We start from the raw sequence: 25,257 nt of genomic DNA, 5'->3' as shown, positions 1-25,257 counted from the left end.
CCATCTAATTAAACCCATTCCTAAAAATGATCTCGGGGCTTGTCGCGGTGAAGACGGAACTCCTTCAGTGTTGATGAATACTTAACTGTCACAAAGTAATTATAAAAAGGGTGTTATTGCTCCCGCAGTAAAAATGATGAATTAAAGTTTTTACTCAGAGTCGAGAACAGAAGTTTGGTATGTAACACGAGGTTCCTGAATGAGATCAGATATAATCCTTCTGCTCTTTCCCTCCATCGTTGGATAAACAGAGACAATCTCCGAGCTCTCTTTTATTTATATCCTTAAGACCAAACCCAAACCTTGACTGTATATTTTCCTTTTGAAGATCCCTTCCACGGATTAAGGTGCTCCTAATTGACTCAATTACCCGTCCAGTCCAAGTTTGAAAAGTAAAGTGTGGGTTGCGAGGACTTTTCTGGCATTAAGTCGTCATGGAAGGGGCATGCGGGTCCAGTGTGTTTACTGCCAGAGCCTGCGTTTATCCGACCTGATGCCTCTAATGCAGGTATTAATCTCCACAATGCGTTCTCCCTCCAATATGGGTCGTGTCATCTCTGGTTAGTGGAGTCTCCTGATGAAATTGTCCAAAACTCCACCGATCAATCAGGCTTGCCGAGGGATTGATTTTCTTTCATCTTTCCCGTCTTCTCTTTCTCTTCCTGCCCCTCTCGATGCCGAGGCCTCTGATGTTTCTCAATGTAAGACGAATGTCGCGCAGAGGGTAAAAGAATGGCTTGCTTTGACCCACACTTTAGTGTTGTTTTTTTTCTAGCTCTTTTTCTACCCCCCCACCCCCCCCTTCAAATCCTCTTTCCTCGCCGCAGACTTTTGGTAAACGAAGCGTCTCTCTCTCATGCGGACACTCTCCCACTCCATCTACATTAGCTCTCACTGCGGTCTGCAGGAAACCCGCTCCCTTCATTTATTCTCTTTCTCTGGCTCAAATGTGCATTGTTGGAATGGTAAAAAAAGGCTACCAGGCTACCAGGCAGGTCTGCCCCCGGTTTCCCTCCCTCGGCTCAGGACGGCACAGCTCCGCAGATCAAACCGACCCACCCCCCGCCGCCCACCCTTCCCTCATGCACCCCCCATTTATATGGGCCTCACGACTTTCCCCATAATGAAATATTCACAGGTCACTGGTTCCCTGAGAAATGATGGGGGTCAGTCAATTGCTTTTCAGCGAGTAATTTTCTCCCCCTTCAGACGGCCCTGCTTGTCGTGTTGACAGTCATTAGCGCAGGAGGAAGGCTGGATCGAAGCGCAAGTGTGACACTTGTCAGACAGTGGCAGTCTTTAGCTCCTCTGCCTCTCTTTTATTTCCCGCCACCCTTTTCTCCCTCTATTTTATCTCGCTGCCGCGCTCCTTTTTGTGTGTGCACCCTGCTGCTTTGCAGATGGATAAATCATGCAACTGCTCGGTTTTTTTCCACGTTATTTCCTGCCTCTGTGTTGCATCTGTCTCTTTTTTTTGGTGGGTCATCCATACAGAGAATTTCCTCAGTGTAGCTACGTTCAAAAAATTTGCCGTCCATCGTTCTTCTAAATGTCCCTTTTTTTTGGAGTGTAATGATTCACTCTGAAACAAGGCCATCAAAAGCCAATCAAAAGAGACACTTCAGATTTGGTGATTGGTGATTAGACCTCTGGAAATCCCAGGGAAAGTTTAGCCAAGGCTCTTTTTTTCTTTATGACTCGGCCTGACCTTTAAAGATATTACCATTTGACATGATGAATGGTGCACAGAGGAGACAGAGACTTTTCCTATTAAGCAGCTGCGGTGAAGTGAGATCACATCCTTTCTTTAATCCCCCCCCCTGCACAGTCGCACACACCTCCCTGTCCTTAAAGGCAGAAATAGAGAGAGAGAGAGAGAGAGAGGGAGAATCACGTCATGCTGGGACATAGTGTTAAAAATGATGTGGGGTGTGGGGGTCTCCGGCTGGTAAAGGCACCGCAGATGGCTAGCCTGACCCCGAGGAAAACTCCAATTAGCTAACAGTAATGGCTGGGCCCGTTGCCTCGTGTCTGCAGGCAGCCACAGCGCTGACCCTTAGGCCTCACGTTCCCTCTATCTGCTGCGATGTGATGGAGAGCTGCAGAGCAACAGTGGCAATCTGTTTCCATTGTGTCAACTGCCACATAGTAGCACTGTAGCCCCACACACACACACACACACACAAACACACACACATGCATGTCTGTGTACTCAGGTTGCACCCATATATGCAGCTGATTTCGCCCCTTTAAATAACCAGCGGCTGTCACCAGGCAGGCTTGTCTCACATGATGCCGGCTTGTTGCATTTGGAGCAAAACTTGTGTTCAATGAGATAAATAAGGGCCTGCATTATTAACCATGCCAGGGAGGGTTTTTTGGTCCAATTTGGTGGTTGTTCTGGTTGTTAGCCAGCGGGATAAAGTGTCCCAAAAAACAGTGAAAATTGGTATAAGTTGGGACAGTTGGGAGTTGAGCCAGAAACTTAAGTGATTAGTTTTGGATGTGGATCTGGGTTTTTTTTAAATGATCTCTTGACTTTGCAAAAGCATCGGGCATTTTCACAATTTCCTTAGGAGCTACTAAACTTATTTGGATTAAAAAGCAAACGGCAAATGTATCCTATAATTGTCTGTCACCGTGTGCATTTTGATCCCGATTGAATCTTCTCTCCCACCGGACGAACACATTTAGATGATTGTGCGGCCGGGGCGAGGGATGAATGCGTTCTTAAAAGTGCTCGTGATTGGACGGAAGCTTGTGTTTCTTATTGAATTGAATAAGTACCCTCGTCATTAATGGATACTTGACAAGAATGGCGCTTCTGTGGCTGCAGGTTGTAACTTGGAAGAGCACAAACAGCATTGCGACGTTAGTGTTTTGCTGCTTTTATTTCTCCACCTGACTGTGGAGGGATCCGCACTAAAGCCCTGTCGTTTTTATTCGTCTATTTGCTCGGGCTCCAGTTTAAGTGTTCAGTTTGGGTCTTCATAATAAATATATATATATCAATAAAACAAAGCGTTTAGATGGAGATAGTGGGATAGGTCGCTTTGTTGTGAGAAGTTTGAAGCCTTAAGACTGAGCGCTCTTAGAAAGCATTTGATCATCGTGTCAGTTACAGTCTGACACCTGCACATGAATGCAAACGCACAGACCGACTTATGCACAATCATTTCTTACACGTCCGTCATTGGGACCAATTTTTCTTAATTCAATTCAGTTTTATTTACAGTGCCAAATCATAACCAAAGTTATCTCAGGACACTACAGAGTAGGTAAAGACCACACTCTCTGACTTATTTATGATTTACAGAGACCCAACAATTCCCCCGTAGAGTACGGTGGCGTTGAAAACCTTCACTATAACAGACAGGAACGTCAGACAGACCCAGCTCTGTGGAGGACGCACATCTGTCTGCACCGGAGAGAGGAAGAGAAGGAGAGAGAGAGAGAGAAAGGACGCACAGATGGACAGAGAGAGACAAAGACAGACACAAAGACAGACACAAAGACAGGTGTACGAGCACAAGGCCTACGACGGTTCTGAGGTCATTTCATGTGCGCCTGTTGGGACATAGAAAAAAGAAGGAGGGACCATGCGCGGACATTTAAAACAATGGCGGCGAACATCAATGCGTGTGGCGTGTTACGGCGTGATGACGTATAGGCAGCAAGAAGCATTCTCCGAGGCCCAGGTAGTGTGAGTACAAACGGGCCTGGAGGGGGGGACAAGGACCCTAAAGCACGGGGCACGGGACGGAGGCACAGTGGGAGTACGCCCTTAGAGGCTCACAGAACTGAAAACATCTCGCTGTCTTCAGCTGCACATCGAGTCACTTTTCTGCGTCATCACACTGTTTATATCTTTCATGCTGCCACAGAATCCACGCTCACCCTGTGTGCGTCTCTGACAGCATCATTTCCTTTTACAACCGGCTCATTTTCTGATTTGCGGCCTTCTTTAAAGTCCAGAATCCTTCATTAGGTGTCAAGACAGCAGCCTGTTTTTCCATAATGTAAATCAACGTTTGTTATCCCTGTAGGTGTTTTGGAACAAATTCCTCGCCCTCCGTCCTCAACTGTAGTGATTTTGCTCTGAATAAAAACACAACAACTTAATTTATATATTTCTCCGGTTGCTTGTTTATTCGTTCGTTACTTTTTCCTCTTAATTCCACGAGCGTTTTGCTGAGTGTGCAACCTCTTTCTCAGGATCCACCCTGCAGAGCTCTCACACGCAGCATGTTAACTCTCAGTCTCAGGCGTTTTCTGCTGATGGCGACCAGCAGCTCAGTTAGGGGATAAGTGCGTTGCTGAAGGGCACGTGGGTTGTAGATGGTAACTTAGAGGAAAGTTAATTTACCTGCCAACACTTCATGCTCGCAGCCGGTGTGAGGAATTATACACGGCACCGAGAAAATCCAGGTTTCTGCTTCCCCTGATAAAAAACGGATCCCTCTCGGTGAATACTAGATTTTTATAAAGTTAATAAATTGTATTTTAATGAGGTGCAATGTGAAATATGTCACAACTCAAATTGTTTCCACCATAATTAGATGTTTTTACAGGTCTAATTTAAAGGTCCCATATTGTAAAAAGGTAGATTTCCACGCGCAGGTGGAGGCGCTGTAATAATACTGGGAAAGTATCAAAGCGCTCCACAGAGAAATGCGCATATTCGGAGACTTTGGTTTCGAATAAGCGAACGACAGCACTTCCTGTACTGTTGTGATGTCACAACTTTACTGTATATCGGTAGAAAGTGCTGCTACAGCGCCGTTACAGTCGTCCCCCGGCCGCAGTGACGGTGCACAGACTGCAGATGCTTAAGTGCAAATTAAAAAAGGCAAATTAAAAAGTTCTTCCAGATCATGTTAACATATAAAAACTGATAAAAATTAAATAAAATAAAGCCAAATACATCAGTACAAACCGTTTATGTTGTTAAAATGAAATGGCTGAAAAAACAAAACGATAAAAATGTAAATGACATAAATTCAGCACTTAGTTAATACGTTCAATCAGCAATTAAGAGTCACCCGTGCAACATTTTCCCATGACAGATTCCCCATTGTAATCGCTGCAGGGTTAAAAACGCTGACCAATCAGAGCATGTTTTTTTTTAGGGGCGGGTCTTAAAGAGACAGGCGCTAAAACGAGGTATTTCAGACAGACAGTGAATACAGATGTATAAGATAATGTGTTTTTTGGACATTAAAGCATGTGAACAGGTTCTAGTGAGAACCCAAAATACAAAATGAGCACGAAATAGGACCTTTAAATGAACGGGCCGGTGTTATTCTATATTCCCTTTCCCATATAAAGCATTACTTCATCTTGTACTTCATCTTGTACTTCTTTAACCCCTCTGTGACAAAGCCCTCAGATGTAAACATTTTTAAAAATGGCAGACAAATATATAGTTTAAGAGGGAGTAGTGGATTTTCTGGGGACTACTTCCAGCGGTGGCTTAATCCACATTTGGTGCTTTAGTCCCAGCCTCTACAAGGGGGGTCACCAAAGCCCCACAGGGAGTCAGAAGGCCTCTTTGACTTCACATAAAAATAAATACTATACTAAATATTATTTGTGTTATTGTGCAGTTTATCTGTTGTTCACTTCTGTTATTGTAATGAAACATGCAGGAAATAAGTCCCTCATTCAGGCGTTATGAGTTTACTCAGTGACAGAAAAGGGGGTCATACTACAAATACTTGTTAGGACGATCGATGCATCGCCGGTTTGGACTTTTCATCACATTTGCAAAGAAATACAGAGCGTCAGCATCTCCATCCATTAACAGCAGCCGTGTGATTGCAGCCTCATCGCTCCTCTCTGTTCGGTCCTGGGCGTGTTGAGTACGGAGAGGAGCTGCACTACGCCCCGCATCGAAATGTGATCCTGCGGAAGCTCCGATACTACAAACTTTTTTTTCTTTAATTAAGATAGATCTCTGCTTCCGCCCCTACTTCTCTATCCCTCCTTTTTTCCCCCTCTCCGTCGAGGGGGCAGATGTTTATAGAGACGTTGCAGCGCGGCGAAGCCAAACATACAGCCTCGATCAGAGAGCAGAGCGGTTTCAAAGATGGTTTGATCTTGTTTAGATTTTGATAAACATGACCAGAATGTGAGCAGACGTTCACATTACAGCGTGTGTGTGTGTGTGTGTGTGTGTGTGTGCTCTGATTATTTTACATGTAAACACGGGGACCTGCTGTGTATCACTATTACAGCTTATGTCAACATGTAAACATTGGACGGCATCAATCTTGCACTCAGCACAAGTGGACAGAGCTATTATGTTAAAAGCCCATTTGCCCCGACATATTCTTCCCAAAGATGGCCTCCCTCTCTCTCTCTCTCTCTCTCTCTCTCTCTCTCTCTCTCTCTCTCTCTCTCTCTCTCTCTCTCTCTCTCGCTGTGGGAGGAGTCTCATCTAGCGAGTATTGATAGGCTCATTGATTGATCGATGGTCCCCGGTGATTTATCGATTCATCTTTGTTCCAAATGAGCTACGAGTGCTCTCCTGCCCAGAGGAAAACAACAACGCTCCCTCTCCCTCCCTCTCTCTCTCTCTCTCTCTCACACACACACACACACACACACACAAGCCATGTAATGAGAATTCCCTGACTTATTTTGAGCCGCCGTACATCCCCCCCACTTCGAATCTGATCTTTTTTAGGGGGTGTGGGGGGACGGGGGCGCGAGAGATGTGCTATTTGAAATTGAAAATGAAAATTGTTGCGTGGTTGTTGTGCTGTGAGATTTAGAGAAAGATTCACTCAGGCAAAGCACTTTACCCCATCACTGTACAAAGTCAATCTCCTCCTCCCGAGGTTTTAAGAAGAGTTTCGGGGCGTCCTCAGGTAGTTAAAAGTGCATCGACTGTGGATGGGCTAGTGGGATGTGTAGATTAATGCAGTGGAAAGCCATCCCTCAAAGTGCTTAGAATAATTAGAGTCAGGCTTCCAACAGAATGGGCATGTCACTGGAGGAAATTGTATTTTTATTTACTGTGTCGGGTCTCCCTTGGCCTCCCTCTCGCTCTGTCTCTGCCTCTCTCCATTTGTGCGGCGGCGGAGCTCGGTAGTATTCAGGAGCCGGGTGTTTTCTCAAAGTGTCTTAAAGGTGCTGTCAGCGCAGCCGTGATGCATCTCTTGGATTCGTATCTCCGCGTGTTTCCACGTGTGGGCGCACACCATTTGTATTCCTGCGCGGGGGCATTTGTATTCAGCGCGTGGATGCGAGTTCTGCAGGTGTGCATAATCACCTGTGTAACTACCTATGTAAATGTGCAGCATTAGCATGTGCTGGGATTGTTAAACGTCCACCTATGCCAATGTTTTTCTTGGCTCAACTACACTTTAAGGTACTAAAGGTGCTATAGTTGTGTGTTTGCAGTGTATGCTGCTTCAGGGAATTGTAGTTTTCTTTGACTCCACTACGTTTATTTGACTACACACTTTGCAGGGACTGCTCTGCACAGCAATAATCAAAAACAAGCATTTCCAAGGATATCTGTAATTAATTTAGATCTCTCGTCACTTTGATTCAATGCTGTAAGACTTAATAACAGTCACTGTACGGTGTGACATATGATGGATACATAAACAGTCTGTTCTTAGGTAAAGTCCAACTATGAAATCACTGATAACATTTGGATCTGCACAGTTTTAGGCCGAGAAGTTTTGACGTTATGGAAGATTTGGATACAAATGACTCCATGGCAAACCAGTAAACCATCTACCATACATGTGCAAACTGTTGTTATGTTTGCACAGCAAGATAAAACTTTAAAATCATTATTTTTTTATTGTTGAAATGATATTGTAGCTGCTGCACTTTGGCTTCGTAGGGCAGTGTTTCATAAAACATTGTTGGATTCATTTGAGCATTCAAAAGGGGATGATAATGATAAAGAGACATTCAACACAACAAAATGATGAGCCCAATACAGTGTGTGTGTGTGTGTGTGTGTGTGTGTGTGTGTGTGTGTGTGTGTGTGTGTGTGTGTGTGTGTGTGTGTGTGTGTGTGTGTGGCAGCACACCAAAGTGTTGAGGCATTTCCCATCTCAGTGCGGTGGACGCTGCTGGACAGCGAGGCGGGCCATTGATAAATTGATCACAGTGAAATTGTGGAGTGGGGAGACATGCTCTAAATCCCTCCCCCAACGCTACACATCCCACGCACACACACACACACACACACACACACGCGGCTCTGGCATCAATTATTGTGGATTGCGTGGTTGACAGAGTGTAAACCAGGTGCCAGCCCTCAATCCAATTAAAGAGATTTAATTGGAGAAAATAAATGGAGTGTGTCCACAAAGTGCTGGCCTACCCACATTTCCAAGATTTGCTTTTTTTTGGTACCTTTTGGAAAAGTAAGGTTTTGTTTATGAAAGAATGATTGAATCTAATAAAGCCTCAAGGCTGTTGCTGTTTCCCAGACTGCCTTGCTCCACAGGTCAGTAATGCAAACAATCCAATTCCTCCTGTCTGAGCGCCGTGCTGGCGTGTAGAAATGGGATTATTATCTCAAATGGGCCCAGCAGGTGTTTCTGTGATACAGTGTGGTTTTCGGAGGGTGATAGTGTTCCTGGCGTGGTTCCAGACTTAAATTCCCACAGATGCTTTAAAAAAAGGGAACACCTCACAAATAAGTTTGAGAATGTGCCACTCCGGCCCCATTAGCATTATCACCGCACATAACCGGGTCGTTCTCCTGAACTCACTTCCTGCGCGTCCGCGAGTGCACCGTCCGTGGGTGACATCCGTTGCAACCTTTGAGGAGTACGTGGCGCTAAAGAGAGGCGTCTGAAGTAGTCAGATGGCGCTCACGGTGGTCCCGACTCTTCCACACCTAACTCTTTTCTATCCAAATTCGTCCCCAGGGTTGAGAGAGTGTGCCACCCCACACCCCCACCCCACCCCCTCGCAAGGGACAGACATGCATAATTCAGGGTTGTTATCCGTCTGCTGCTAACCGCCTTCTTCCCCCATACACACACACACACACACAGATCTGCAATGAAACAGTCTGACTGCACATCAATGATTCACCAGACAGCACCCCCCCCCCCCCCCCCCCACCGCCACCACCCTCCTCTCCGTTGAGGGAATCATATGGAGCCGACAGGGACTCCACAAGCATGCAACTTCCTATAATTGGAATGAAAAAAGGGGTGAAGTGGGGGGGAAATGCTGTATCAGGGATCTGGCGAAAGCAGCAGAGGTGTTCAAACAGCCATTCAGCGGTGTCAACCAGCAGATGGGCGACAGGGTGCGTGCGGTGGCCCACTCGTTAGCCACCGGCGGTGGGAGCGGGAGGCGATGCGGCGCCAAGGGTTTTAAGAGTGAGAAACACTTCTGAAGTTTGGATTCATCTCTGTGAAGAAGACAGATTTTAACCGTCTGAAACGCAGCAAAACTGGGACTGAAGGCGGTTTCCTTAGCCTCTTTTATATACGTATAAATAAAACATCCCTCCCGGCCTCCTGCTGCGAGCCTCTCTGTTTCCCCAGGTTACCCCTGCCTCTTTATCCTCTAAGTTCTCTCTCTCACCGCGCTCACCTTTTCTCTTTCTTTAAACATCACAGGAACAAATCAGACAAGCGATCGTACAAGTTTTCTCAAGCTTTCAAGAATTACCACCATTTCATCATGGATAATCACAGTTAATAACCCTTCTCATTAAGGAGACGAGAATCACGGGTCATTAATATTGTTAATATCTTCTCCCTCTCCTTCTCTTCTATCTCCCTTATCCCCCCCTCTCTGCGTGCCAGAGGGAGTGGAAACAAAAGGATGACTAAAAAAGAGCTTAGCGCGACAGTGATTAACCGATAGGGGTAGATGGACTGTGATGAATCAAAGTTATCTCTCAAATCTTAATAACTGGAATTAGCCCCTGATTAGATGAGCTTTGGCTACAGCGGGGAGTAAGTCGGCATTTTCACTTCAAAGAATCCCGCACATGTAAAACCTGTTCCTCCTTTCACAGACAAAAAAAAAGGCAAATAGGCCAGTGGAATAAATTACAAAGGGGGTCAAAAGAGAGCAGAGACGACGACGAAAGGCAGAGATAACATAAACAACAATGTTACACCTGTTCTCATCGCAGAATCCGCTCGTTGCCGTGCCGTCTTTTCCCTTTATCTGTCGTTCTCCAACACGCTCGGGGTCCAGTGGGAGGGTCATAATGAGAGTGGCACTCTCCTTCATTTGCATATGTTTGCCATTGTCACAGCGGTCAACGAATGTCATGTCGAGATTCCTGCATGCTTAAGTAATGTCATTTTGTCCCCAGGAGGACCTCTGGCCCCCGTATCATAATCCCAGCATGGGGAAAAAAGAGGAAGACTGAATTAACATGACAATCAGCTGATTCTAAAAACAAATGTTGGCATTTTTATTCCCCGCAGGATTTTCAAAAAGACTCATCCGCAGTCGAGGAGAGCGGCGCGCTGGCATGACGACGCTGTGGAATTGATTTAGGAGTTTATATATGACCAGAATGACAGAACATCCCACCGTTCACTTATCAGTTCATCCAGGTCTTCGTCTCAGTGATCAATAGCAATCTCAAAGAAGTCGTTCAGTTTGGAGGATTTTTTAATAGAATATGCGTCGATATCACTTTTGTTCACACGACTTTAGAAGAACGAACAACAACAACAGAAGAAAAAGTTTCAGGGGGGGGTTTTGACGGGGTCAAAGCAGCACGGCGTCTCTTCTCTCCTCGCTAATAAATGAGACTAAACACCAAACCGGATGCATCCCCACAAGTTAATCCAAATTTTGACACCCAGTCTGGAGTAATTAGTCCCAGATGTAAATATCTGTTATGCAACAAAAGCGGCAACAGCACTGAAACAGACAATTATCTCCTCTTATGGCGTTAGCAAGGCGCTCTGAGTCTAACCATGTGTAACTGATGGCTTTTTCACAGGGCCTCCAGCCTTATTTGGATGTGTTGCTGCTCATTTCTTTATTTATTTATGTGCATTTTTACCATGAGGAGCCTGAGCCCAGACAGGGCCTCGGCTGAGACAGACAGGTTCATTACATGTCACCGCAGTTCAAAGTGATCCTCTGTCTACTCTGTTTATTAAGTGGCGCCCGGGCGTCTCTGAGGTATAGCAACACTCGCAGTCGTGCCACTAAGAGCAGTCCCATCTCTGGGCGCGAGGCTCCGCGTGCATCGCCTCCGCCGCGATGTAATGAAGAAATCAGCAAGGGATTGAGGGAAATGAACTCTCTTTCTAATACCTCCATCCAAGGCCGCGGAGCAAATAAGTGTTCCCAATAACGAGGAAAAATCATGTTAGAGGCGATGAAACATATGTGACACGTGAAAACGATTAAGGAGCGGCTGGAAAACGCTCCAAATCTAAATGGACTCGGACGCGGGGACGAAGACGCCTGAATGTTTATTTCCATGAATTGAGTTTTGCGCAAATGAGGTGGAAAAAGTGGGAAGACGGGAGTTTGGCGAGGGAGGAAACGTGAGACAAAACAATTAACCCTCTCCCCCAGCCCATTTGAAATCATACACCTACTGTGGTGGTGAGGAAGACCAGGGTTTTGTGGAGGTGTGTGGTTGTAGTGGGGGGGTGTTGTGTTGTGAATCTGCATTAAATTGGGCTGCTCCTCCACATCTCCCGGCTCTCTCCCTCTCTCCTCCTCTCCCTGCATCCCTCTCTCGACATGCTGCTGTAATTGGTTGACGGGAGGGGGGGGGGGGGGGGGGGGTAGCCGCTGCACCAAATATGTGCCTCATCATGAGAAACTCAGCTGAAGGTGTTTTGTTGTTGTTTACCTCTTCTGAGTTTCTCTTTTTCCGGCTCACCTTGGATTGACTGTGTGGCATGTGGTTGTAATTAACACATGCTGCAGCCTCTGGTGAGTGTTAACACAGAGACTCAGAGTACGATCATGTGGCTCGCCTAATTAAAATGGACCCGACTAGACAGCCTTTATTTATGCGCCTTCAAGACAAAATGAATGCCAGTTGCCTGTGGAAATCATCTCGGGCCGTCTCTGCGCCTGGCTGCCTGACGGTTTGTGTGCGGGGCACAATTAACGGAGCATCAGCAGAGCAGAGCCGGGGACAACAAGAGGCTTTCATGCAGCTGGCTGAAAAAGCCCTCAGTGTTTCGTTTGTGTTGCATCAACTGATTGCCGCACGTTGGCCTCCGCTCAGCTGCGTTACACTCGTCGCTGTAAACTCTGCTCGGCTTGTGCTACGGCGGCCCGGCGGGATTTGTCACAAGTTTGCCACCGTCACTGTCAGGAGGTCATTAAGAGCAAATGAGCGTGGTTCTGGAGAGGGTGCGCGGTGCCGTGCGTGAGGCGTGGACTATATTGGTGCCCTGCTGCAAAGCTTAAGATTCACTTAGAAAATGTTATGTCATCCGTAATCTGACAAAGCAAGAAGCCTGTGTACACTTGCAATGCTTTATTTTAAGTCAACATTTAACTATTCATGCTGCTTGGATTATGCAAAAAGAAAAACACTGCAGAGCTCTTCATAAATCTGTTTGAATTGCTTAGTGTATAGAATCAGGGGGAGCGTTTGCTTGCTTGAGACTATTAGTGTCATACAGTAGGAACTGTGTAAAGCAGGAAGGCCCTTGGTTGAAAAATTATCCAGGCTGTGTGTGACTGAGCTGGAGCCATAAAACTGCCCACTCCATCACGGCAGAGATCGCTGAGATTGATCAGCCCGCTCCCATTTGAGTGATTTCCCTCCGGATTCAATGCAACGCAATTAGTCGCCTGCTGTATTTTGCCTTTGCGTTGCTCTTTGACCCTCTGTCGCACGTATGAGTCAGTGCAGCACTCTGCCGATATGAGTTCCCACTAACAGCTCCTGTGTTTGCACGGCCCCATCTCCTCTTGGCCTCTCAACACCGTCCCTCCCAGCGCTGCTAAAGAGGATCACGGATGGTTGGAAAGCTGCCAAGATGTACCTGCTGAGATGGAATATAGCTTTGACCATGTACTCTGGGGCTCCGGTGAGAGTCTCTGTCTCTCTCTCTCTCTCTCTCTCTCTCTCTCCCTCCCTCCCACCATACTGTATGCTGGGAGAGTCTCTCAGACTGCCAGCCTCAGCAGTGGACATCGCCTCCAGGCCTTTCCTGACCTCTTTGGCTCCTGATGCTGACTGTAAAAACAAAAACTCTGCTCCAAAAAGTGATCTCCTTAAGTAAGGGTGTCCAATCCAATTTTACACAAGGAGAGTGCTTAAGATTAGAGATAGTGTTTTTTATTGTGCTCTTCAGTAATAGGAGTAGAGAGGGTGAAAGGGAGAGATGGAGGGAAGGAGGGAAAGAGGAATGGAAAGGATGGCAGATCGATAAAAGCTGCTCTCGCCGGTTGCCTTTATTCTCGGTCATTTGTGTCCGTGGAGACGATGTTTAGGCGGCTCACGGCGGCGGGCCATGTAAGGGTGGCATTAAAGTGCCGCAAAGGGACTTGCTCTTTTCCCATAAACAGCCCTGCAGGTAGAGAAACACTCACCAGGATCCCAATATAACAACGACTCGTAGAGCTCGTTCACAGCCATAATGAACAGCAATCTCTTTCAGTGGAATGAGATGTGCTGTGTACCTGACTGGTTTGCCGTCGAGGGCTTTTCATTAGGAATTATCTTGACGACGGCGAGTCAGCCCCAGCGAAGAAAAGGGCGCGTGGTCGCACTGGGACGAGCACAACTCCCCTGATTTGCACGGCCTTTTTTTCTTCTCCCAGTTCATTTCCAGTCGAATAACTCGTTTGTCACATACATCAGAGGAAGGCGAAGATCATACGAGAGCCAGTGTTACTTTGTGTTTCGCTAATGAGGCCTGTACTCTCCGCCTCCTTGCTTTTGCCTTGCTACTTTCTGAAACAGCAACGACATGGTGCTACAACGCTTTAGTAGTTTTCTTTCTTCAATACTGAGCTCCAGGCTGTTATGCTGTTTGTGTGTCACTTGGCTCCGTCTCAGTCCTTTGCACTTGTTCAAGGCTCAACTAGCAACAGACCTGACACAGATACAGTGGCCCGTGTGCCCTGTGAGTATAACCATTCAGATTGTGACTGACCCGGGCGCAGAGGGAACACTCGGAGGCACATGATTTAACAAGTTCAGTAGTACGCGTCATGACAAATGCAGAGCTGAGGCATGAAGAAGAAACAGTGTCCAGTGCTGCCAGCGAGGAAAAGTAAAACCGAGGAACTGTCAAATAAATAGCTGAAGATCGAGCAAACAAGAAACTGAAAGCAGAAGCTCTCTTACGGCTCGCTCATCAGATATAGCAGACAGAACAAAACACCCCCAAAAAATGTGATTCTCATTTCACGACCAGGAAAGCATCCACAGAAAAGCAAGCTGAGAATATAGTCAACACCACCTGCTGACCAATGCCACAGTCCGAGTGTTCCTTGGTGTGTTTTTTACATGCACACTAGTGTCCTGAGTCTAAGTCTCACCCTGGTTTGATCATTTCTGGATATCTGTCTGCGTGGGTTTTCTCCGGGTTCTCCGGTTTCCTCCCACAGTCCAAAGACGTGCAGGTGTTCAGTTCATTGATGACTCTAAATCACCCGTAGGTGTGAATGGTTGTCTGTCTCTGTTTGTCTCTATGTGTCCTGTGATAGACTGGCGTCCTGTCCAGGGTGGACCCCGCCTCACGCCCAATGTCAGCTGGGATCGGCTCCAGCCCCCCGCGACCCCGACAGGGACAAGCGGTTGAAGATGAATGAATGAATTAATGAATGTCTGTACTGGTGCAGGTGTGTCTCTGACATCCACACGTCTGATCTCACTTACCTCAACAGTCGGCCGCAGATCTGGTCTCTGGCTACCGGGACACTGTTTTGCGTTCACCACTCTGCTTGATTTGGCTTGTCTGCATGTAGATCATCAATTTCTGGTTCAGTGATCAACTAGCAGTGTACGTAGGGCTGCAGCTATCAAATCTTGTTGTAATCAAGTATTTTATTGATTATTCCATCAATGAATTGAGTAATGGGATGAACAAATGTGTGTGTTGAAGGCAATACTCTCACAATTTACCATGAATTTTACTCAACTTACTCAAACAATTCAAAGTGGTGCATAAAATTCTATGTGGTGCACGTGTTTACTCAAACAAAGACAAATAGATTTGTTTAGAAAGTGAATAAAAGATAGAAATGAGTCGCTCTCTTCAAGTTTACCGTCACAACAAGCACGGACAAAACTCCACAGACACATTTACTCAAACAAAACTATAAAGACTGATCAGGGAGGTGACGTTAAATGATTAACATTCATGAAAAAACAAACATAGAGGCATTCACAAGGACAGCTAAGCATTCACTTCCTGTTTTTAACAAGTGCAGTCACTACGGCAACCGGACTCCTTAAACCGAAACTCAGTGAAGTGGCGTTAACAAGGGGCTGCTTTCGGCTCAGATGCTGAATCATCGATGTTGTGCTGTTGTGGTGTCACAGTTCTAGTTTGCAGTGGACACTTTTCTCTGCTTTTCCGGATGTAGTGGCGTGCATCCGCAAAAACGGTCCGTGCGGAACAATGATCCCTGGGCTGAGCAGGCCGCATAACGCGCAATATAGGAATGAAAGATTCAGAGATTTAACCTCCAGGATTTTTGTAATAGAGTAACTTGATGAATTGTTACTTGATTAATTGTTTCAGCCCTAAGTGTAGGGTGAATTGAGAACCTACCCTTGAACATGGCAGTAGCCCGATACCAGCACCAATACCATTATCCAGGAGTATGCTGACACCAATAGAGTCAGATCAAATGCGGGTATCGTCTAACTGGAGAAGTTTCAATACTCCTTTATTGATACCTCAAAGGCATTGAGTACCGATACCCTGCAAAGCAGACAATGATCGGAAACCAGTGGTAGTGGGGACATGGTTCAGGGACCAGTAAGAGGATGAAAAAGGGTCCAGGAAGTCCAATTTAGGTAAAACATCCATAAGCATGTGGGCCAAAAACCCTGCACAGCACAGGACTATGACACAGACTCTTACAACGGCAATAATTATATCCTCAGTGTCGACCATTGTGAGGTGCACATTGGAAAAGGCTGAGATCACAAGGTTATCTACCAGCAGTGTATTTGATTTGCCAAAGCAGTGCATAACTGTGCAATGCTTTGCAGCAGAAGGTGAGACAGGTTAAAGCTGCATGACCCTGCGTTGTGTTGCCCTGAGGCCTTTGCATTAAGGCCCCTTCTGTCTAACAAGGAACAAGGTGCTACAGTATCGAAGATTACATCAGAATAACCTAAACAATCAGAGCCACATAGAGGTTTATCCTGAATCCTGAAACCAGGACTTGATGTTATGTGTTGATGTTGTCTCGGTCATAACCCAGGTGTCGGCGCGAACACATCCATCAGCTCCCCAGCAAATCCCTAAAACACCAGTCAGGACCACGGGCAGTGATCTTGACAGTGACTTACTAAAAGACATAACTGAAGCTTTGATCTACTTGATGACATGAGCCCGCGTTTGATGTACAGTTGAGCGCAGCACCTCGTTGTTTCCAGCCCTGCTGAGCTCTCTGTCTCTGCTGGACTGCTGAGCACCGATGTGTTGATGCGTTTGCTCAGGCTGGGTAAAAAGAGGACATGGGGTCTTGGTAGTCCTTTTCAGCTGTCATACCGGGAGGTGCATTCTTTTTTTAGGTAACCAACCTTATTCTCCTTTTAAAATGGGCGCTTGGAAGTTGAAAATTGCCAACATCAAGAGCTTCCCTTGAATTAGGATGCCCCGCAATGCAAGTGTGTTATATAATGCCATGACTGGAGGGAGAGGAAAAGTAGAGCACAGGGGTAGAGATTAAAAAAAGTTTCTGCATAAAAAGAGAGGGGGAAGAGATGAGCATGAAAGGGAAAGAGGGGAGGAGGGATAGAGGGAGAGACAGAGGAGATGGAAATACAGTATAATGTAAAAGAGAAGGGGGATTAGGTCAGGCAGGAGCGAGGGTCCACTCCTGCAGCAGGAGCCGCCTTGAGGCCCTGCAGGCTGCCGGAAGCTGGTCAATCCCTCTCCTCTCTTAAGGCTTCTCTCTTTTTTCATTTTGATAATGGAGCATTTCCTTAATTGGCAGAGCACGGTTTAGGCCGTGGTTTGTTTGCCAACACGTCAGAGTAGAATTATTTCCACTACATTTACAGCATAGTGTTGCTCATTAAAACCACAGCCTCCTCCTGCCCGGATAGAGCTTTCTGTGGAAGTCTGCAGAAAGAGGCCAAACACCACAGCAGCAATATATATATCTATATATATATAACACATTTATATCCTATCTCACCATCCCCAGCCAGCTTGTAAAGGAAGAGACAGAAACTTCTCTATCTGTTTACTGTTATTGTTTTTCTTCAATCATAAACCCTTACTTCTGGCTGCTATTGTGCGCCTTTTCTCTCTTATCGAGAGCGTTATGCATTGAGCTAGTATGATCTGTATCTTTAAATTTGATTGAGGGTATTTGCAGGAGGTGTTATTGGATTTCAGTGTTATTGTCTCACCTTTTCCCTCTGTGTTTTTAATGTCGGGATGGATATCCGCTCCATCAGCACTGATCTCGCTGTTCTGCTCATTAGTCTGGGTTCGCAGAGAATAGTGCTTTGCAACAATAAGACATGCACTTCTGTAGTCCAGCTATTACTGAGTTTAACAATGTGCACCAGCCAGAAAAGTCCATTATTTCTGCAGCTCATCATCTCAAGCATCCACACGAGACAAAGGGTCTGTGAAAGTGCTTCACCGCAAAGGGCCATCTATCACTTAAGTCAAGAGCAGAGACTAAAAAACATATGGGGTGCAGATACCACACACTGTGTTCTGAAGCATGTGGAAGAATGAGAGTTGGAGGAATAAGACCCGGGCTTGGTTTCAAACTTTTTTAGGGTTCCAACTGAGATCAGCAATTAGCAAATGGTCACGTAGAGCTGCAGTCAAGGTCACGTCTCCAAACGCAGGAAAGACCAAGTCCAAAGGTCAGTTGAGATCAAGTCAAGGTTGAGTCCAGAGAAAATCGAGTCCTGTTCAAGACCATGAACGCAATTGTGTCTTTCCAAGGCTAATATAGTGATTAAGGAGTTAAGGTGGATCTATTAACAAGATCGATCTATCTTCTAACATTGACCTAATCAATGCATAGAATTTAGACATTGTTCTGTACAATTGATCCCGAATTAGCAGCAACGAACAACTTGACCAGTGCCAATGAGGCACAAGACAGAGACAAGTGCAAGACTTCAAGAAATTGGTCTTGAGACCAAAAAGGGACTTGAGTACAGGGGTGGCATCAAACTCTTGGTCACAGTCTTAGCATTCTTGTTTATTTCATGGGAAACTTCCTGATTTTGCTAGTTTTTTGTTTTTTTATGTAAATGTTAGGTTCTTCAAAGCTAAACCTGGGTGCATCTGAGATTTCAAGATGTATTAAAGAAAACGAAGTGTCCTCGCTTTGGTCTACGTTGTAAAAAGGTCCAAGTAATACCCTGGGAAACAAAGGCAGGGACAGTGAGCTCATAAAGTGAGACAGGTTAATGTTTAAAGCGGGAGAGTGGAGCTCGGAGAGGGAGCAGCTGCTACTTTAACAGACCTGTCATTGAAATCAAAGGCCCTAATCAAAATTTTATCAATTAATTGATCTTTCCTCTTGTGCTTTGCCACAAGTGTAATTGAGATTCCCCCTGACTCTTGCCCCTCCAACAGCGAGCCATGCTCTACAACATAAACTGTGTTCATTAGCAATGATCAAGGAATTCTCTAATCTGATCTGAGATGTGATATGATGGCTGTTTCCCCCTGACTTACTTGGTTTGCAGGACAGCTCTCCCCAGTTGCCTTCTGAACCGGGGGGAACTTGCACGTCTTTCATGCTGCTTGTACTGAAGTCAAACAATGTAACTTTCATCTTCACTCGCCAATCTAACTCTTCTTGCCCTCCTGTTGTGTGATTCTTGCAGGGTAACCAAGAGGCCACCAACCCCCCAGAAGCAATGGCCCAGCCGTACACCCCAGCGCAGTACCCACCTCCCCCACAGAATGGCATCCCCGCAGAGTTTGCGGCACCGCACCCGCTTCCAACACAGGACTACACCGGGCAGAGCCGGGTTCCTGAGCACGCCATGACGCTCTACACGCCCACACAGACACACAGCGAGCCGGCCGGCACTGACAACAGCACGCCCACCATCACCGCCACCACGACCGCACCGGTCAGTGTCCTTCATCATCTGCAAACACTGTTCTCAACACGCTGTCAGCAAGTAAAAGACATTATTATCACTATTTTACCTTTTATTTAATTATTATTTTGTTTTACAAAAGTATATTGTGTGTGAATGATTTTCAACTTTGATTTAAAATTGCCAAATTGTGATTCTTGATAGTTTCACCTGGTGGCTTCTGTCCCGCACCAGTTTGATTGAGAAGCTAAACGTTATCATGTCTTGCTACTTGTTTCTCCTCCCTGACTGTTTCACTGCAGAATGTTTAAAGGCTTTTTTTCTGTAACTCCCTCACTCTTCCCACCGCCTGCCATTGCCTAAAGCCTGAAAGCTTCAGCGCCATTTGTGCTGTAAGAAGTCAGCCCTCTTCCTGTTTTGTGCCATAAAGCAAAATATCTCTGCGTTGTACAGAAAAATGGATAATTTACAGGTTTTATGGTTTAGAACGATGTTTAAATTATGGAAAGGACCCCCCCCCCAGAGCTGCAGTGATGTGTCGTTGTTTTGTTCTGTGCTCCTCCGGAGGTCCCGGGTGGAGCTAGCTTGTGGATACCTGGCTACATAGCTAGCTTGCGAAATTTCACCATGTTTCATGCTACATTGGTTAATGAGCCGGACAAAGTTGCCGCTCATCTGACGATAGCGATGTGCTTTCCTGTGCTGTGACCAGAGTGTGTGGTTGAAGCATTAAGTTGTTAAGTTTTACTCATTTAGCAGCTTGCTAGTTAGCTCGCTAGCTCATGCCTCCACGTTGGGAAGCACCAGCGAAGCTACGTGGTTACTGACACCAACATTGTTGCCACGGTGATGTCTGGGAAGTTCGGTGAAAGTTAGGTTTGCACATTAATTGTTTATTTTCAAGAGAAAGTAAAAGTTTTTCTTCACCCCCACCATCACCATGTAATACTGAAAGACCATTGCCTTAATATTCCTGCAAAAATTAAAATGGTAATGCATAAATAATAATTACACACAGAATTATTCATGATTTTAATCAAGGTATGTCATAAGAGTATTTCAAGAGACATAATTTGTCTTAATTTGCAAATGCTCCTTCTGTATTAGTGTAATATATATTTAAATATGTAACAGTAGCTCCATTGAGTTTACACAGAATTCAGAAACTTTGCAGTTATACTGATGCTGTTGTCATGGAGTACATCTCAGCCCCTACCCCCACCCTTTTAAAGTGATTTTCAAATGTTTTATTTCAGTTGGCACTTTGAATGTTTTCTGTATTGCCAACACAAAAAACCTTCCTTTAATAAAAGTGAAGGTTGACGGTAGAAGTAAAACGAGAGTGAGCGTAACAGAACTAATCATCAGTAAGCAGCGGAAGACTTTGATGTCATGGCAAAGCTTTGTGCTCGGGCAGAGAAGGTGAAATTATGCTAATAAAATAAAAGTGCATTTCTGAAGAGCCATTTGGGGCTCCCCTAGAAAAACATGGCTCCTACACTGTTTTATTTATTTGCGTGAAGGAGGTTTGACACACTGTAGACATGAATGCTTCAGGATCTCGAAAACCAAATGAGGGCTCGGCCTTCACTCCCGATCACTTATAGGAGCAAAAGAGATGCACTTTTCTCCACCAACCAAAACAAATGACTGTGGAGTCTGCTCCTGACTTAAGTAAGGGCGCACTCACACTGTCCTTCCGCACTGGGCCAAAACCGGTTTTTCGGCTAAAGCCTAGTGCGTTTGACCAGTGTGAGTGCAACCGCTCCGCGCATTACTGCAGCCTGAGAGAGGTGGGCTTTTGTAGAGCGTGTTTGCACATGTACGAGCACGAGGACGATGCCTACGGCGGTTCTGACGTCATTTATGTGCGCCTGTTCGGACATAGTAAATAGAAGGAGGGACCATGCGCGGACATTTACAACAACAACAATGGCGGCGAAAGGTTCACGTTGGTGTGATGCGGAGGTGGAGTGTTTACTGCAGATTTGGTCGATGAAAAGATTCAAAAACAGTCGACAAGACGCACAAAAACTCCGAGGTCTACGGAAAGATTTGTAAACAAAGCCATGCATCGCCATGACGTCAATCAATGCGTGTGACGTGTTACGGCGTGATGACGTATAGACAGCAAGAAGCATTTGCGCGAGGTCCAGGTAGTGTGAGTACAAACGGGCCTGGGGCACGGGGGGAGAGGGAGGGGGGACAAGTACCCTAAAGCCCGGGGCGCGGTGCGGAAGGACAGTGTGAGTGCGCCCTAATAGTCAATTATATGTAGATGCATCCAAACGTTTGAGACATTCCTTCTCAACATAAGACAGTATCATCTGCGTAAGTGTGCCAGGACCTGATTAAAATCCTTTTTTTTCACCATAAGATTGCATGTGTTTAAAGTATTGGCACTGTTAAGGGAAAACAAACCCCTGGCAACGCCTCGTGTTGAGATACACGGCTCGAGACAGAGCTGAATTTCTAAGTCATATACTAGGCTATAGATTTAATTTCTTGTGTGCTGGTGCTCAGATATGAAATACCTTGACCTGAGATTTACCTTCACATGAGGCAGATGTAGATAAAAAGGGAGGACGACTTAGCTACAAACCTTAGAGACGTATCTAGAAAGACAGATAATGCTGGCAGAGATGAAAAAGTATATATAAGACCTTCAGACCTTCTTCTTTCCTTTAGCAGGAACACACCTGCTGGGAGAGGTCACGGCGAGGCCACAGCCCTCCTGAGAGGGATCTGGGTCAGTCATAAAGAGCATTGTTAATAACTCCCGTTTCCAGAGCCTTCACAATTACCGTACGACGAGGGACATTTGGTGGCAGAAAAACGCTTATACGGCAGAAGCAGAGCCATAGCCATAGCGTTGCACGGCGTATTATCGTCCGCCTGTAATGTAGCAATGTTTGATTTGAAGATTTGTGTGACGCTCTCCAACTGCTTCATGGTTATACGCTGCACTTACAGTAATGGCTGACACACAAGAGAGTTTAAAGTGAGGAGAGACTTGGCAGGAGGTTCAGCCTCCTCCTCCTCCTTCCTCCTCCCCCTCCGACACTGTACACCACTCCTCCACTCCCTATCTCTCACTGTCTCCTCTCTCTCTCTCTCTCTCTCTCCATTTCGCATTTGATTTCATTTCATCTGCTCACCCGCTGTGAAGAAAGCCGAGAGATGGTGGCCATGGAGAGATGAGAGCTCGCCTCACTTTTCCTCCGTGCTTTTCCCCTCTTGCATCCATGCTCTCCCCCACTTTCCACCCATCTTTTCTCAGGGAGGACAGAGGGATGAGATTAGTGGGGTGTAAACAGAGAGTCTAATCCTCAGGGGCCGCTGGTGTAGTGTCGCCCACCGCTGAGTTCCTCAGCTTTAATGACAGACCCAGCCTGTTTGCTCTGGGTGCCACAGACGGGCCCGGTGCCTTTGATTAGGGCACCCTGCAGAAACACAGATTGAGGGAGCAGATCAGCTACTCACTGCGGCTCCCCCTCCCTCCTCCCTATAGGCTCGACTCTGCTGCGCTCAGCTCCTCTTCCCCACGAAGACGCTTTACTCTGCACATCTCTTCGACTTAAAGACTTAAAAAGAGTCAAGAGAGAGTGAAAATTCAGTGAAACGTATGGATTCTGTGTGAATTCCCTGCAGAGAGCGGAGAGTGTGTATGTTTTAATGAGGCGCGGGGACTCTCTGTTTCTGTATGTGTCTACCAGTCTCTCCCGTCTATCCAGGGAAGGTGGCATTGTCCAGAGCCAGACCTCTGGGACCTTGCTCTGTGACATGTTCAAACAAGCTGACTTGAAAGCAGGCGACTTGAGGAAGAGAGGCAGCCCCCAACTTTTCTCCAAATCCTTAGAGATGAGGGGTAGCAGAGGGCTGCCAGGGAGCTCTGCTGGAGAGAAAGAGAGGAGAGAAAAAACTGAGCTCGTTATCTGGCTCAGTTCAAATAGTCTGAGGTTTGGTTGAATTTCATGAGTAATCATTCTCTTTTCAGATAACAAATTAAGGCAGTGGCGTTGGGGCAGCACTCAATTCCAAATTTTCCACAGCCAGTGTCAGCGGCGTGAAGACTTTCCAAAGGGTATTCTGGGGGACTGTGATAACACACACACACACACACACACACACACACATTAACACACAAGGGCATGTGGAAAACACGAGCGAGCACGTGCAAACATTCACACGTACACGCACGCACGCGCTCTCTCATCTCTCCTGAGCTGAGTTTAAGGGACTGACACTCCACCGGGGTGTAGCTTTCAGAGGCGGTGCTGAAGGCAGCGTGGAGGCTGCCACGAACCCACGATTTTCCAACGCTGATAATTCCTATTTTAAAAGATATTTTAGATATCCACGATGCTTCTGTTCATAAAAACTCTCCCGGATGATTTAAAGGATGAGGCTGCTGTTCTGGATTTTTATCAATTAATGCAAAAGTGATACGTTTAGTGTGTGTCTCAAATCTTTCTGCACCAAAAACATCACAAATACAGAGTTTAGTTCTCAACAAAGGCCCAGTAATTTCCTAAATCAGCTAGTGGCAGTTTCATGGTGCATGCGTTTGGGACTATTTTCAGCAGATTAATCCACCAAATTATTTGTGACAGCAGGACGGTGTGTATGTGGGATTGAGTCAAAATAAACACATACACATAATTAGTAGATTGAATTATTTGGGATCTGTTTGCATCTTCTTTTAAAGATAGTGTAGGTGAAAGGTACGTCCATCCGTTTTAATTCAAAGTACCTTTAAAGGTTGAATATGGAGAATGAGCAGAGCAGCGCCATCTGGTGTCGTGGATCGCAGTTGCAACAACAAAAAATAATCTTTGACAACAACAAAGCGATGCAGGCCTGTGTAGAGCGTCACATACACCCATCACTGCACCGAAACACAGAACACAGGTTCCTTTATATTGAAGAACCAGATATTAAGACGGTGCCTCATCTTTTGTTATAATACACACACATGCACAGACAGGACCTATATACATGCAACTAATGGAGAGATGTTAGAGCGAGGGGGCTGCCAGTGACCGGCGCCCCGAGCAGTTGGGGGTTGCCGCCCTTGTTGTGATGATTCAAGGGGTTTAGAGTTTGAGCTGCGTGATGTGGAGAAAATCAAATATCACAATATTTTTGGACCCAATACCTCGATATCAATACAAATATATATATATTTGTAGATTTCGCACGTTAATTGACAAGAGCAACAAAGTCACGCGTGTAAATGTACCAGGTTCAGCCGTGCACGCTCATTTTCATCTGCAGTCCCTGTCAGGTCGATGACGTTTAAGAAAACATTAAAAAAAAACACACAGGAAAGTGCAGCATAACAACACAGACACAAGAACACATTAAACATCACAAGTATTAGTAACCACACGACACATAGGCATTGAAGCAATTGATAAAGCAGCACACAGACGCTAAATAAGAATGTGTGACATAGAGCACGTTTAAATACATGAACGTTTAACACGGACAAAAGCACCACGCACAGACAAGGAGCAGAAGTGCACAGACAAGGAGCATAAGTGCACAGACAAGGAGCATAAGTGCGCAGACAAGGAGCATAAGTGCGCAGACTACAGGTAAAATGTACTAATCCAGAGTACGGCAGCATGTCTGGTTTTTGAAAAGCCATTGTTTTATACTACAGAAGCCTTCAGGATCACTAAGATCCTCTGACCCCAGTGGTACGCAGAGTAAACTCAAATCAAGGGAGCGCATCTTTCAGTCATTGTGCAACAAACAGCTGGAATAAACTTTCACCGTCTCTGACCACTTTTAAAACTCGACTGAACACTTTTATGTTCACCTCAGCTTTCTATTTTTATTATTGTCTATGTTTTTATACTCTTTGTCTTTCTGTAATGCATTTTAATCCATGACATGTTGTGCTGTGACGCACTTTGAGTCTGCCTTGTGTATGAAAAGTACTGTACAAATAAAGTGGCCTCTCCTATAGATTGGGAAAAGGATTTCAAGGATGTGATGTCCCTTGGTCCTGTGAGTTTTCCAAGGATGTGCTG

The 25,257-nt window shown here is 45.7% G+C and overlaps 1 protein-coding gene across 2 annotated transcripts in view; it reads left to right on the top strand.

Moving 5' to 3' along the window:
* Positions 1-25,257, top strand: part of LOC310959448 (RNA binding protein fox-1 homolog 3-like) — a gene marked incomplete at both ends in the record, with an annotated part of 104,198 nt that overhangs the window by 37,120 nt on the left and 41,821 nt on the right. The window contains one exon of one of the 2 annotated variants that reach the window (XM_083930796.1): positions 18,995-19,246. In XM_083930796.1, coding sequence (XP_083786922.1) covers positions 18,995-19,246 — 252 coding nt within the window. Of the gene's footprint in view, positions 1-18,994; positions 19,251-25,257 lie in introns of both variants that reach the window. The other variant, XM_083930797.1, reaches the window with a different exon arrangement.

Source organism: Echiichthys vipera (assembly GCF_963691815.1).
Source record: "Echiichthys vipera genome assembly, chromosome: 17".
Taxonomy (NCBI): Eukaryota; Metazoa; Chordata; class Actinopteri; order Perciformes; family Trachinidae; genus Echiichthys; species Echiichthys vipera.
This window is presented reverse-complemented; position numbering and strand designations above follow the sequence as displayed.